This window comes from Mastacembelus armatus, chromosome 16 (assembly GCF_900324485.2).
Source record: "Mastacembelus armatus chromosome 16, fMasArm1.2, whole genome shotgun sequence".
Classification (NCBI taxonomy): Eukaryota; Metazoa; Chordata; class Actinopteri; order Synbranchiformes; family Mastacembelidae; genus Mastacembelus; species Mastacembelus armatus.
Genome location: NC_046648.1, coordinates 11,488,460 through 11,504,704, shown reverse-complemented (window position 1 = coordinate 11,504,704; position 16,245 = coordinate 11,488,460). Strand labels below are relative to the sequence as shown.

Here is a 16,245-nt window from a genome sequence, read left to right as displayed (position 1 = left end):
AAAATTTCGCAATTTATATTCAGTGTTTACACTTATTTTTTTTACTTATTTTATACACTGATTATAGTATACTTTTTATTTTTATTTGTATTATGCATATTCTGATTACCTGGGCTATTATTTTTTCTTTTTACCCATTACCCAATTGTCAGTTTGTCAGTGCTTTGAACCTTTGTCATCCTCCCTGACAATCAGCAGTATGCAATACTGTAGAAAAGTATATACACCACTCCATGATAGCAAAATGTCTCGCTATTTTACACCAAAATTAAGCAAGTCATGTTCAGATGGGCAGCAGTACTACAGGAATTGTACATCATAAATGTTTTTTTTTTTTATTTATGATTTTTTCCTTAGGAATGTGTGGTGCCACATTCTTACACATTAGCATTACAATAACACTGCACGTGTTCCACCTGCATCCACACTTGAACCAAACTCATTCTGGCTGACCTTGTCTTAGTGGTGGAGATATTTAATAATTTAATAATGAAGTTACGCCATTGTGTGTGGGCAACATGCAGCCGCCATGTGTATATGTCAGTCTTTCTGTTCTGTGCCTACTATTTTGTTGTCTCTTTTTTGAAGACACACAGAAAAATATTATGGAAAGTTTGACCCCTGCCGTTACTGCCATAAAGAAATATGAGAAACCTGGTGTAACAGGTAATTAAATAGCAGTACATGTATATTTGTGCATCCACAAACATTTGTGACACTTGGTGGCTGAAGGGGTATTGCAGAAGGGATGATTTCTTTTTTTTAACCTGGCACAGGTTTAAAACCACTGCCTTCCTGGTCCAAAGCCATCTCCAGGGCACCGCAAACATACTATAGTCCAAACGTGTGATACTTAAAATTGCTACGTCTGTACACTGGTCAATAAAGCATTTAATAGGTTGAAGATTTAAACACACCTTGGAAAGGTAAAAATATAATGCAAAAAATCACTCCCTAGTCCATTTTTACTTGGGTTATCCAAATCAAACAAAAATTAGCATAGTTTTTCAAGCCTGTGCTTTCATCATAAGTCAATGCTCAACATGACTTTGTTTTTACTCTGTGACATCTTGAACAAGGCAAGTGATTTGATCATGGTAACACTATGCCTTTCGTGGCTCTGAAGGGGTTTTGTCAGTTCTTGAGAGAATAACCCTGTTCATGTCATCAGCTTTGAACAGGACAGAGGCGGATGGGGTAGGGGGTTTAAAGACTTCAGTGATTTTGGAGCTTGAAGCTTCTGTTTAAAAAATGTAAGGTACATTTTCAAAATGTACTGACTAGCTAACACCGACTCAGGATCATTAAATAAGTAAATAAAATAAGTGAGACAGAAAACAAAATAGCTTTGTTTTAGTTCTTCTGTTTGATCAGAGTTATTGATTAGGACCATTTTCAGTTTTAAGACATAATAACTATGTACCAACTATGTAAGATGAACCATAATATATCACTATTAGTGGCTGATCACACTGACTGCACCATATCTTGCTTTTTTAAAATATCTGCACAATGTTGGGAAAGTATGTCTGTTATGTGAGAAGTTAATACCTGAGATTATCAGTGAAAGAAGAACAGTGAAAGCTTCTATTTTAAAAATTTTTTTTTTTTCAAAAGTAATTGTGTTCCTCTCTGTGACTAATGCTAGACCAAGCGTCTGAAGAGGCAGAAGCTGTTTGCCAGAGAGGGCCTGACGTGGGAGAAGATTGTCCGTTTCTGCACTGAGCATCAGGACAAAGCAAAGCACCAAGCTATCAGTCAGGAATTGAAGAACCTCCTCCTGGCCGCCAAACAGATTGGTAATTAATTCCACAGTCTAAAACCCATTTTCATTTATTTTAATCTGTTTAATGTGGGTATGCATATGTTTGATGAAAACACACAATGGTCATGTTTGTCTTAGGCTACTTTTATAAAAGTGATTATTTTTTTAATTATTGTTTTTGTGCCTTTAATAGATACAAGTATGAGTTTCAGAGGACAAACTACAAAAACTTCTTTTACTTACCTTAAGTCATTTATTAGAATGCTGATGGTATTGATTTTGTTTGTCCAAATTTCAGAGGGTTCTGATAACTGACTTTGTCATTGGGATAAATGTAGAAAGGTTTTCTTTTTTTTTTTTAGTGGTGCTTACCGATTTGAAAAAAGTCTGTAAGCGCACGCAATGTGAGAAAAAACAAAAAAAATTTGTTACTTTTTCCTTCTGTGGAAAAACCTGTGCTGAAATGCTCTGTACAGTTTTGCTTGCTCAAGTGACGTTAAAAGAAATTTGAATATCATAGCCTTATATTATGGTAGCTCATATTATATGGTGAGAAAAATAAATTTGCTTGAGGAACAGATAGAATGTACCGAATTTGTGTATTTCAAGCCAGTCTCATCAGAGTAGTAGGCTGGATGGTGGTAAATTGGCTCATTTTATTGCATTGCTAGCACTTAAGGAAATTTAGACAGTCAGTGGTACTTTTTTAAAAGTCAGTGACAAATGAAAACACGTATTAGTCTTAGTCACATTTTAGTCATCATCATCATTTTATCCTTTTAGTCAAATTTTAGTCAAAATGCAATTTTCTTCCTAGCAAATCTTTCAGGTAACTCAAACTCACATTTACAGTACATTTCTTCCATAATCACAATACAGAGTACAACAATTAAGCAGTCAATCTAAAAATATGTACACACACATAGAAATAAAGGGACAAGGAATTTAAAATTTAGCCATAACCAGATCATACACTATATATGCTTTTAAAGTAAAATAGAATGATAGAATTGTGAATGCAGAAAAAAGAATACGAGTTTAAGTTTTATTTGGGTAGCCACAAAACACAATACAATCATCTCAAGGCAATTTGCAAAAAACAAAAAACCCAACAAATACCTAATGAGAAAACACTTGTGGAGTGGAGAGGAAAAAACAAGCTCTTATAATAAAATTAAACATAGGCAGGTGTTTTAGTTTCTTTTAAAAAGAAAAACAGAATGTTCCCTTTTCAGAATCAGAATCAGAATTTTACTTGTGGGAAATTGATTTGTTCCCACGCTTCATACCACACCATATAAGGTACAAAAGGAAAGAACAAAGTGAAGTTAAAAGTAAAGTAAAGTTGAAAATGAATGATAAATGAAAATAAAATATAAAATACTATAAATTAAAATGAAGTATTAGTATACAAATAAAGTATACAAAATAATACAAAAAATATGCAATGCACATTGTACACTATTTAAATGTAAATATTTACATATATATAAGTATTGATCAGACTGGATCGAAACTTGAAAACTATGAAGTACGAAGAGACAAACCGGGCAGGTTGATTGAGCATACTTTACAGGTTCAATAATGGACAGATTGACTTTCAGATGGAGGAGTTAAACGGTTTGATGGCCACTAGCAGAAATGAATTCTTGTGGCACTCTGTGTTGCATTGTGGGGGAATGAGTCTGAGCAGCACATGAGCAGCACATCATGGAGAGGGTGTGAAGAGTTAATGTTAACCCTCTGGGGTCTGAGGGGGTTTTGGGGGCCTGGACAAATTTTGACATGTCCTGACATTTGTGCTTTTTTCAGTGTCTTTTAAACATATTAATGTCTAAAGTCTGATAACACTGTAATCAGCACAAAATTGGCTAGAATAATATGTGAGCAGCAAGTTTATACATGATTGTGTTTTTGAGAAAAAAGTGTTTATGCATGGTTAGTGAAAACTACTACTAAATTTTTTACTCACTGAAATAAGACCATAAAACACAAACAGAATATTGGTTCACAAGACTTTGGAGACCTGCATGTTGTAGGCTAAAGTGTTTACTTCAGAGTGCTGTGAATGTCATCTTGTTCACACATTCACAGTAAACAATACACTGATTTAAATTTTCTAAGACACTTTTTGTCCAGAAAGGCCATATGCAAGAGGGTGTGTCTGAGGATGAATAGTCATGTGATTTACCTGAGAAGACAAAAGACGCACTGAACGACCAGACAAAGACGTGCATAATGAGCCTTTCAGTCAATGTAGATGGGACGGATTAGTGCAGCACAATACAAAACAATGAGGAGCTAGACGATCCTCATTTGAGTTAAAATCAGTGTTTTTACTCTGAGGACAAGCTAAACTATTTGTCTCTGTGTGGAATACAAGAAGCGCTTCTTCACGTCCGTGACGCGCCATCATTCAACCGGATGATGTTCACACGGATTAAATAAAAAGTGATGATTTGTCTTCGACTTGAATTGTTTCACTTAAAAGAAAACAGTTCAAGCTTTTTGCCATATAATTCTTATTTTTATGAGCCAAGTATTCGCTGAGATTCTGGTTTTTTTTTATTTACGCGTCTGTGAAGAGAAATGGCAGAGACAGAAAAGTCCGAGAGCGCACCCTGTCGGCTTTCTTTATTTAAAAAAAGCACAACGTTTTGTTGTTATTATGATGGTATACCACTAAAACTGGACCCTTTACAGATTTGAATGATATACTTCTTTTATCTGTACGATCAGAATTGATGGAGTAATTTAAGTTTGTTTCAGCCTTATCAGGAAAAGATGCGTCAAAACGCGCCGGCGCGTGCGTCGACCCCAGAGGGTTAAAGGACCTCAGCCATCTCATGCCTGGCCCTTCCTATATAGGTAGTCTGTGTTTTTGGCTTGTCCAGTTTATTGTCTAAGTACACCCTTAAGTATTTGTACTTTGTATTTGTATTTGCACAATGTTCACACTGAACCCCCTGTCATCTGGGCCCAAGTCTTCCACATGTCTGCTACAAGTTTTTTTTTTTTTTATCTTTGTCAAGTTCAGCTGCAGATGGCTCTGCTCACACCAAGTGACAAAGTTATCCACACACCTCTGTACTCAGTCTCCTCACCCTTGCTGATACATCTGACTACTGTAGAATCATCTGAAAACTTCTGAAGGTGGCAGGTCTCTGCAGTAGCTGAAGTTTGTGGTGTAGATCAAGGGAGAGAGGGCAGTCCCCTGCAGCTCCCCAGTGTTGCTGCTCATTCTGTCTGACATTCAGTGCTGCAGACACACATACTGTGGTCTGCCAGTCAGGTAATCCACATTCCAGGTCACTAGAGGCGCATTCACCTGCACTGCCATCAGTTTCTCTCCTAGTATGCCAGTCCTGATCGTGTTGAACGCACTGGAGAAGTGAGAAAACATGACCCTCACTGTGCTCGCATTCTTGTCCCGGTGGGTGTAGACATGATTGGGCAGGTAGATGATGGCATCCTCAATGCCTAGTCGGGGCTGATAGATGAAATGTAGTGGATCTAAACGTGGTCTGATGGCATCCAATGTGAAGAGGATGAAAAATGTATTTTGTTGGGTTTTGGTTTTGTTTTTGTAAAGTGCCTTGAGGTGATTGTATTCTGGTTTGACGCTATACAAAATTAAATAAACTGGATTGAATTAAATAGAAATTGAATTGAGTTCCAGAAAAATGGGGCATGGTAATGGAAGGCATGAAAGCTAGCAGATTTATTATTAATGCATGGAATTTCAAAAAGGAAGGCATTATGCAACAGGAGTGGCCAAGGTGGGCAATACATTTTCAGTAGGGAGACTAAGGTTAAAAGAAATGAATGGATTTTGACTATGTTGCAGATGTGAAAAAAAATCCATCCATGGAATGAATGTGAGAAGTTAGAGATCTTCATGAAGTACCGCCAGATTTTTAGTCTTTGACTGACTAATTTTAAAAGTGGATAAGATTAGAGACCATTTGGAAAAAATTGGCATGCAAATGAGGGGGGCTTACTATGAGAATCTCTAATTTATCATTGTTAGGACATAGAAAATTTTGGGGCACCTACTGATCAATGACAGAAAGGCAGGTTTGAAGTGCATCTTTCTTCGAATGGTCTTGTAAAAGCAATGTGGAGTTGAGTTACCAAAAAGGGGAGTAGGACCTTGAATAGTCTGAGAGAATCCAAACAAATCAGTAATGGAGAGAAAAGATTTAATTGGCAGGGACCATCAGGTTTATTAACAATCACCTATTTTTAGGATAGGTAGGAGGGGTAGGAGGAGCAAAATTGCAAATTGCAAAATTGGTTACGATGGACTGCAGAGTATCTAATGGGTGATAAAGAATGGCAAGGTAAATAATAGTGAGATGGGAAGACTGGGAAGCCAAGGAGACCTTAATAACTAAAGTTTCAAGAGAAGGCCATGAAAGATCAGCAAGGTGGGTAAGTTCAATGGAAGACTTATACATGATGGCAACTCCTCCTCCTTGTCTAGTCAAGGAACATGAGCCATGGAGAAATTCAGTGGTAAAGTGGTGTTAACAGGGGCTTGGTAATTTTAAGATTGGTGGGGATTTAGAAGAAATAGGAATATTTTGACGGATTGGTTGAGAATAATAAATTTTGGGTTATCTCTGGAGAGGAGGGAGTGGATGAGTGTCCGCGGGAGGAGTAGTTAGTCATTCATTTAACATGAGACAAGACATTTTAGATTAGCTTAATATTAGAGGCAAGGAGATCAGACCCAGTTCAGTAAATGTGAGAGCCATTTGGTGAAAAAAGAAAACTGTAAAAAGGTAGAAAATTATTGATGTAGGGAACGCCTATGGAGTGATAGTAGGCTTTGAGCCAGAGTTGAAGCTGTTGAACTCTGCTGAAATTTACATCACTAAAAGGGGAACAGGGACCTGAAATCAGACAGTGTTTACTTGAATCAAATAAAAAGCTGATTATTTTTAAGGGGTTCTGGCAGTTGAAGAAAAATATCATTAACGTGTAACATGATGGTGTCAACCTAAGCAGGAAGGCGAGCATGGCGTGTGGAGTGTACAGTTCAAATGCAAACATCAGGAAGACAGCGGGTAATAGCATTAAGAAATCTAACATGTCTAATGACTGAATTAAGAATGATTAGGGGGTGGGGGGTTGGGGCCGGTTGTGTGTGTGTGTGTGTGGGGGGGGTATCTTCATTAATTGCTGGCTGGGTAATGTGTGGGAAGATGAGCTGTAAAGAAGAGGGACAGAAATTGGTGCAGGGGATGGAGAATCGCGATTACGGTTAATTGAAGCAGAAGTCTTTGAATGAAGCATATTTGGAGTACAGGGGAGTTTAGTGGGCCTGAAACGTAATTAACAGTGCAGGAGGTGACAGCTGGGAATGGGGTCGACGGCGCAGGAAATGAACATGATGGAACTGCAGAGTCAGTAAGATCAGCCAGGGGAGAAAACCGGTTAGACAGATGAAAGTTACATGCTGGGATTGGGCAGGCGAAGGAGAGAATGATTTTTTTCCATGATGGATGATTTCAGACCAGACGGTGCAAGGAAGAGAAGTCGAATTCCATGTGAGTCATGTCGGTGGTACGTCGCCGAAAAGTGCTATGGAATGTGGTAGCTGGTAAAAGATAAGCGGCCATTTGGCTAGTGCTAGGATCATCGTTTTAAGAAGCGGGTGGAGGATTAGAGGCGAAAATCTCACTAGTTGACTGGATCCAGGGAAATGTTGTTGTGAGTTCAGAATGTAGAGATTTGGAGGGGAAGAGATGAGCAGAAATGGCAGATGATCGAAGGACTGAAATTAAAATAAAGTGGTCAAGGAGGGTATTCTTCTTGCCAAGTTCAATTTTAAGGCAACGGACATCCTCAGAGAGACAGGAGATAGAGTAGGATAGCCAGGTGATTCCACAGAAGGAATAGAAACTGATAGAGAGATGGAATTGTATGATAATCCAGAAATGTAAGTCCTATGTGTGACAGTAACAGAATCAGGTAAAAATCCAGCAGTAGCAAGAGTGGCAGGCTTTGGAGTATCTGTGGTCATCTTGGGTAACTCTGCTCTTCTGCAGCTCTGCCATTTACTATACCATCAGCTTCCTACGTGTCCCTTTATGACACGCCCAAACTGGTTCATAATAGATTCACCTTATAGCCTATTTTTGAATGTCAAATAACATTCTAGTTCTGTCTCGTCTTGTATAAGAAAAAACCTAATTTTGTCATAGTTTCTATCATCAAACATTACCGTATTTTCTGGACTATGTCACACTTTTTTAGTTCTCTGGCTTGTTTGACTTCTGAAGCCAAGCAACTTATACGTGTTAATTTACTGTTATTTTGTCAAGTAGTCAGTCAGTGTTAGACGGCACGCTTGATTCAACTGAATATAATGCTGTACCGCTGAATTAATAAAGCTTATGTTCATGCTAAACTCTAACTCCTAGTGTAACACGAGTTGAAATTCTGCCCAAAAGTTAGAGCTATACTGCAGACATCAAAGTGCAGGTAATAAAGTATGCAGCTGAAACAGTTTGGAGTGAGTGTCAGCATTCAGGCAACCTGAGAGAGGAGGTGGACACACTGCTTCACCTTCCCTCTGGCATTCGCACAGTTGTTTGAAGTTACTTGACACCTTTTGTTATGCATAACCCACATTCTACATAGGCTAATTTAGACTATGATTACTATAATTAGAAATCCAACTTATACACCAAAGTGACTTGGATTGTCCAACAAGGCTGTTTTGGCCTTGTTGAACAAGCGACAAATATTCTTACTTCTTACTTAAAATGTTCTTACTTCTTACTTATAGCCGGGAAAATATGGTAGTTTTGGCTTGTCAGCAGCTAGTCCTAGTCATTGGAGAACAGTTTGCTATGATATATGTCTCTTTTCTGGTTTCCATTGAGTAAATGTTATCACATATTTTATCATGATTACAGTGTGCAGAAAAAAATGCTTGCACCCTTCCTGATTTAATTTCTTTAAATATTTGTCACAATTTAATGATTTAGATAATCAAACAATTTTTAGTATTACACAAAGCTAACCTAAGTGAATACAAAATGTAGTTTTTCAATGTTTTCTTTTATTATGGGAAAAAGTGTCCAAACTTACCTTGCTAAATCAAAAATGGACCGTGATTTAACACATTTTTTGGAAAGTTGAGTTAACCCTCAGGGGTTGACGAATGTGCCGGCTCTTTTGTGGCATCTTCTCCTGATAACGCCGAAACAAACTTAAATTACTCCGTCAGTTTTGATCATACAGATAAGAGCAATATATCATTCGAATCTGTAAAAGGGTCTAGTTTTATTTGTATACACTCAATAACAACAAAACGCTGGGCTTTTGTAAAACAAAGAAAGAGGACAGGGTGTGCTGTCTGTCTTTTCTCTCTGTCATCTGTCTTCACAGACACGTAAATAAAACAACCAGAATCTCAGTGAATACTTGCCTTATAAAAATAAGAAATATGTGGCTAGAAAAGCTTGAAATGTCTTTATTTAAATGAAACAAGTCAAGTTGAAAATAAATCACCGCTTTTTATTTAATCCGCATGAACGTAAGGAGTGGTTTCTCCTGTGTCATCTCATTATAGCTAATGTGATTCCGCCTCGCACTGGGCACACTGTTCACATGGAAATAATCTGAGGTGCGTCAGGTAATTATGTACACACCCCCGAGAAATGACATGAAACGTCAAGCTTCATCATAGAATTTACTGACTTTTTCTGTGCCTTTGGATGATGGCACGCTATGCAGGTGAAGAAGTGCTTAGTATGTTCCAGACAGCGACGAAGAGTTTACTTTCTCCTCAGAGGAAACGATAAGTGTTGATTTGTTTTCGACTTGAATTGTTTCATTTAAAAGAAAACATTTCAAGCTTTCTAGCCATACAGTGCCCTCCACAATTATTGGCACCCCTGATTAAGATGTGCTAAAATTGGTCATTATTGGGTTTTCCAGTGGGATAATGACCCAAAACATGTGGCAAAACCTACTAAAACATGGTTCAGCAGACACAAAATCAAGGTCCTCCAATGGCCATCTCAGTTCCCAGACCTCAACCCGATTGAAAACCTATGGGGTGAACTGAAAAGGAGAGTGCATAAGAGAGGACCCCGGACCTTTGATGATCTGGAAAGATTGTGCAAAGAGGAATGGTTAAAGATCCATCTCTCTGTATTCTCCAACCCGGTGAGATGTTAGAGGAGATTAAGTGCTGTCTTGTTGGCAAAAGGGGGTTGTACGAAGTTTTAAGATCAAGGGTGCCAATAATTGTGGCACACATGATTTCATATAAAGTCAATTATTTGTTAATGTTATTTTTGTTTTTTGTTGAATAATTGTACTTCAATCAAAGGTTGGATTTTATTCTTTTTTTCAGAATTTTGGTTCTATTTTTAAAAAGAAAATGAATTTATTAGAAGCTTAAAATCCAATCTTAATCAGGGGTGCCAATAATTGTGGAGGGCCCTGTATATTTCTTATTTTTATGAGGCAAGTATTCGCTGAGATTTGAGGTTTTTTTTTATTTACGTGTCTGTGAAGAGAGATGACAGCAACAGAGAAGAGAGAGAGCGCATCCTGTCTGCTTTCTTTATTTTACAAAAGCACAGCGTTTTGTTGTTATTATTAGTGTATACAACTACAACTAGACCCTTTACAGATTCAAATTATATATTTCTTTTATCTGTACGATCAAAATTGACGGAGAAATTTAAGTTTGTTTTGGCGTTATCAGGAGATGCCACAAAATGCGCCGGCACATTGGTCGACCCCTGAGGGTTAACTGGCTGCAACATATAGTCATAATTAGCGTACATTATTTGTTCACTCCATTTATTTTAGCCTTTGTGATGATGAGGTTCAAGTAGAAAGTAGAGTAATGTAAATGTTACTTTGTGTCACACTATGTGGACTAGATGCGTAGGCTGGATGCTTTCTGTTGAGAGGCTGAAACACCAATTTAGTGCTCTTTTGATAAGCTAGTTTGGCTTTACAATACGTACATTGTACAGAGTTTTCCTTTTTTTCAGTCAGAAGGGATCCCAAACTTTGGACGTTTTCTGTCATTTTTGCTGGGGCCCGTCTCTTCTCCTTGCCCCTCGCTACTTTCTCTTGCTTTCTCCATTTTGCAATCTGTGCCATCAAACAACATAGGTGGAATCTGCCTCGGCTGCACAGGTTCTGTGGAGGCAGCGTTGCTCACTTTTTAGTGTGGTGTCTTGTAGGTGAACCCAGAAGTTGGTCATGTTACCTGAATGCTGCATTGAAGCATGACAATGCTTAGAAATGACCTTTGTTTTGTCTGTGTCATTACTCCCGTCTTTAACTTTAAAGCCAAAATATAGCCAAAGATTTGCTTTTACAGACAAAGGTGCTGCTAAAATTTTCAACATTTCACTCATTTGCTCGCTTCGCTTCTGTTGAGACACGACAAGACAAAGACATGCATTGTACAGGGACTAGCCCCATCTACTGCATTGGCAGGGAAAACCACAGCAACCCCTTATGACCAGAGGTAGTATTGATATTAGGGGCCAGAATATCGATATTTTATTTCATTTAAAAAGTATCGATTATATATCTTTTTTTTTTTTTTTGCATTGCCCTACGACCATACAAAGTTTACTGGCATAGACTGGATGGCCATATAATCAGCTCCTACATACTTTCGAAAAAAATATAGTTTTTGTCTCCTTTACAAATGAACACTAGATTTACTCCAGAGATATAAACAGGATTTACTATAATCATTTGTTGATGATTTCAAGTATTAGCTGAACTTTACAATTATGGGACTTGTATGAGAGACTGTGATCATTTTCGTTTAGTTTGTCTTCTTCTTCGTCTTTTTTTTTTTTTTTTTTTTTTTTTATAAAATCAGTCAACTGCGTAGTATTTGTTGTTGTGATTTTTCTCTATTGTTTTCTGTGTTGAACATATTGTCAGCCTATGTGACTGCATCCAAATAAAAATTACTCTTAAGCACACTGGAGAGAATAAAAGCATCCATTCTGCTCTGCTGCATGCAGCACTGAGTCTGATGCTGGTAGACCATTTTAATTGGTTTAAATCCTTTTCATCTGTTTTTGCTTTCCTCTGCCTCTCTAACCTCCTTCACTCTACTTTCCCTATGTCCCTCTGACATTTTTTCTTCTAATTGGACGATTACTCTGTATTCCTTTTTGCTAGGCACATTTCTGGTTAAGCATGAAGTGTTTGGAATATTATTTAAATTAGGTGCAAGGACCTTAAATAGTGAGCTCATGGTGCAGCCTTTACTACACAGAGAAACAGCTGCCGATTCTTTTCTGGAGCTATGAACAACACAGCTCAAATTGAATAGCCATAAAAAGCAGCACTACTATCTGCATACTACCAACAATAATAGGAAGGGTGACAATGATTGTTGCAATCCATAATTATTCTAGTAATCATTGCTATTAAAATGCTGACCAGTACACCAGCTTTAATGGTCCTTCAGTTGAATTTTCTTTAATTTCTGCTATAGTCAGGGCCAAGCTTTTCCATTAAGCACAGTAGGCAACTGAATGTGGCACACAACACTAAGAGGACTAAGATGTCTAATACAGTTAAGATACAGTATATGATTTTCTTTTTCAAATATCTTGATTTTGACAGTTGGCTGCTGATATTAACTCTAGAACTTAAATGTAACCTCATCAAAGTTCTTTTTATCGAAGGTTATTCCTTACATTTGTTTTTGGTGTAATTTTTCTTGTACTTAAAGGTGAAACGTGTAACATTTAGAGGAATATATTAGCAGAAATGAAATATAATATTCATAAATATGTAGTTGTGTGTAACGTGGAATCATTGAAAAATACAAACCATTGCATTTTCTTAGAATCTTAGGATGAGCCTTTAATCTACTTAGGGAGCGGGTCTCCTTTCATGGAGCCAGCCAAGTTGCACTTCCAGGTTTCTACAGCAGCCTAGATTGTACAAACAAAACATTGGCTCTAGACACGGAATCACATTTTGTTTCAATTTGGGAACACAGGAGCTGCTACTCACACTCCAGTCCAGTTGGTGATGCGAATGCACCTTAAAATCACAATCACATGGAGAAGAGGACAGAAGAATATTCAGTGCCGTAAGAAGTTTCAGAATCAAAATTAGCAAATAGAAGTTAATGCTTTACCACAAAAGAAAGGAAGCGACCATAAATTGTCATCATCATAAAAGCAAAGATATAAAGAAGCAAAACAAAACTGGGACAGGCAATGGGAAAACACTAGGGTATACTTTGGTGTGGCTTTTCCTAGATGGAAATACTTAATGTGGGACACATGTTTACAGAATGACACCAAAGTTGTGTGCTTTCTGCTGGACAGGCTTTCTGTGTGGATTTTGCATGTTCTCCCTGTGCTTGTGCAGATTTACTCTGGGTACTCTTGTTGCCTCCCACAGTCCCAAAAAAATGCATGTTAGGTTGATTGGTGACTAAAATTTCCCATAGGACTGAATATGAGTGTGTGAATTTGTTTGTCTTTGTGTGACCCTGTGATAGACCTGTCCAGGGTGTACCCCTGCCTTTCACTCAATGAGAGCTGGTACAGGCTCCAGCAGATTCCCATGACCGTGGTTAGGAATAAGCGGGCATACAAAATGGATGAATATTTGACACCTTTAGCTAGAACATGGTCATGGACATAATTATGAGACATATTTTCTCATGTTGTTGATGTTCTTGTTTGTCCAGCTATGAAAGAAGTCCCACTGCATTTACTCAAAAGAATGATTTTCATTGACTTTTCCTTTATAACTGTTAACAGTATTTGTTATATTACTTTATTAAAAGATGATTACGTTACATCATTATATTATCCCTCATTCCAAACTGCTCAGTCTGCCAGATCACTAGGGAACCCTGAGGCCTTGAGGGTTTCTTGCAGTGAGCACCACTGACTGAGTGGAGAACTTAAAATTTAGGTTATTTATTCTGTCTGCATCTCATTTTACTGTCCTCAATAAAATTCAAGAAATATCATGATCACCCTTTAGTTTTCTTTTTTTTTTCTTTGAAAATGTAATGGTCCAAACATAAGGTCATATATTGAACATTATTAGCAATTTTACATCAAATATGAACATCCATAGATTAATGATAACTAAGCAAAACAATCATCTATACAAAGTAACTTGCATTTGGTTTTATGCCATGATGATAAATATAGTATGCAGGTGGGTGAGTATTTTTGGATATACTATAAGTATAGGAATACCAAAATACTATAGGTATATAGTAGGACATTGTCAGAGACATGAAACCAGTGCACTGACAATGGGGAACAGGGAACTGATAGGATATTGCAAGTCGATTTCCCTGGCCTAAAGAATCATGCTGCCAATATAGGAAATGTCTACAGGCTGCATTATGGAACTCCTGTCTTCAATCGCCATGCTTCCTGGTACGGAAGGACATAAAGGTATTATACTGTTATGTCCTCCAGGTACTGCTTTTCAGTGTGTAAAAAATCTTTTTCAAGGCAGTACTGGGAGAAGTGTGGTAGTAGGCTTACACATTTGGCTGGTTCATGCCCGCATCATTTCCTTTCTTGGTTTGTAGGCATGTCCCAAGAGTAGTACACCACTAGTACACCATGGTACCTCTGGCACTCTAGCAAAAGTGGGGCACCATGCCTGAACTGATGCATCATCATGGCATCAAAAGGTAGCCCTGGCTGCCTCTCCTGCTAATACCGTACAATTGCTCGCTCCTGGTGATGGGGTGTGAGGGGTACTCAGAAGGTTGCATTCTGCACAATTACCACTAGATGCCACTGAATCTTTCACATTTTGCACACTGCTCCGTTATGTACAGTACATGAGTAAATTTTCTGTTTTATTTCCACCACTATGTAAAAGAAGTGAATACTTCTACCACCACTGATTGATACCAACGATCTCGATTAGGGGATGAAGTGAGAAAAAGGCTTGCCCCATGCATAGGGGCACCTAGGGCCTCCAAATCACTAAAGCTTGCTCTGGGTGTAGTGATTACAGAACACATGACATGAAAATGTAAAATGTTTTGTTTTGTTTCACAGTGGGAACTGAACACGGACAGGAGATCATTGAAAGTGCTGCTGTTTTTCTGTTTGAGACCTTTCACAACAAAGACCATGTGGGCACAGAGGAGACCCGAGCCATTAAACAGATGTTTGGACCATTTCCATCATCTGCAGCTGAAACCTCCTATGCCTGTGTGGCTCGACTGTTGGCTCCACTTAGAGACTCCCAAGTTGAAGACTTTATTCAGATCCACAGCTCCCGTCACAGCTCCCACCGAGGTTCCACTTTCGGATGCAACATTGCCTTCTCGTATGACTGCTACACTCTGGACCCACTGGAAGAATTGCCCTGGTCTGGTATCCATGAGAAGAGCATGAACCTAGACTTTATTAACTTCCTCAACAGTCAGCAGAGCGGGAAGAATGTCACCAGTATGGAAGATGTATCCAGCTCAGGAAGATCCTTGAGCTCTGAGGATGGACCCATCCTTAGAAGAGAGGTGGAGAATTATCTGAACAGGGGCAATATGATCTCATCCAGCCCAGAGGAGCTCTGCAACTCTCTTTTTGAGATGCTGGCCTCCCACAAGAGCGATGATGAGCTGCAAAATGAGGTTTGTGTCACTCAGAAATCCAACCTTATATATAAATATTATTTATTATATATATATATATATATATATATATATATATATATATATATATATATATATATATATATATATATATATATGTATGTTATGTAATAGCTTAAATCAAATTGTGACACAAAATTTAGAGGTCTCAGACAAGTGTATAGGCCTGGTAATTGTAATTTGACATAGATGGATGGGCAGAAACAGGCTCCCAGAGGGTCTGTGAGTGCACAGTAATCAAGGCAATCTGCTTGGACATGTAAATGATTTTAGTTTCAGAGTAGGTGATGCAGTGTCATGTGCACTATCAGATGAGGCTTTTGCCATTTTTCTGCTGGAACAGAAACAGTTGCTCTTATTTACAGTGGGTCTGTTGCATAGCATCACAGTAAGAAGCTACAGTCGAGTGTGTACCTGTCTTTTATGGTGCTGCAGAATTCTGTCTTCTGTTCACTCACTTCTAGATTGTCCCTCTACAGTAACAGGATTTTACGTTAACATTTATATAAACTGGAATAAGGGAATTAGATCAGAATCACAGAAAACCTCAGTTCCCATACTTTGTTTTGAAGAATGAAAGATTTTCCCCTTATTAGGGTTGTACCCCAATCAGAATTTTACAAGTCTCCACTGTCACCAATTTTTTTTTCTAAATAGCTTTTTTTTCCCCTGTATTTCAGTGTGTCATGGTGGTGTTTTTGTTTTTTTTACTTCTTACCTCATTACATTATTATTATGGTACACTCCTAAACACCTGCAGAGCAGCAACTTCAAGCTTTAAAAGCTTACATGTCAAGTCATTGATTCTGTA

The 16,245-nt window shown here is 38.0% G+C and overlaps 1 protein-coding gene across 1 annotated transcript in view; it reads left to right on the top strand.

The window, feature by feature from the left end:
* ascc3 (activating signal cointegrator 1 complex subunit 3) overlaps positions 1-16,245 on the top strand; it is a 163,810-nt gene that overhangs the window by 6,141 nt on the left and 141,424 nt on the right. Inside the window, exons 3-4 of the mRNA XM_026293742.1 lie at positions 1,649-1,799; positions 14,836-15,413. Coding sequence (XP_026149527.1) covers positions 1,649-1,799; positions 14,836-15,413 — 729 coding nt within the window. The remainder of the gene's footprint in view (positions 1-1,648; positions 1,800-14,835; positions 15,414-16,245) is intronic.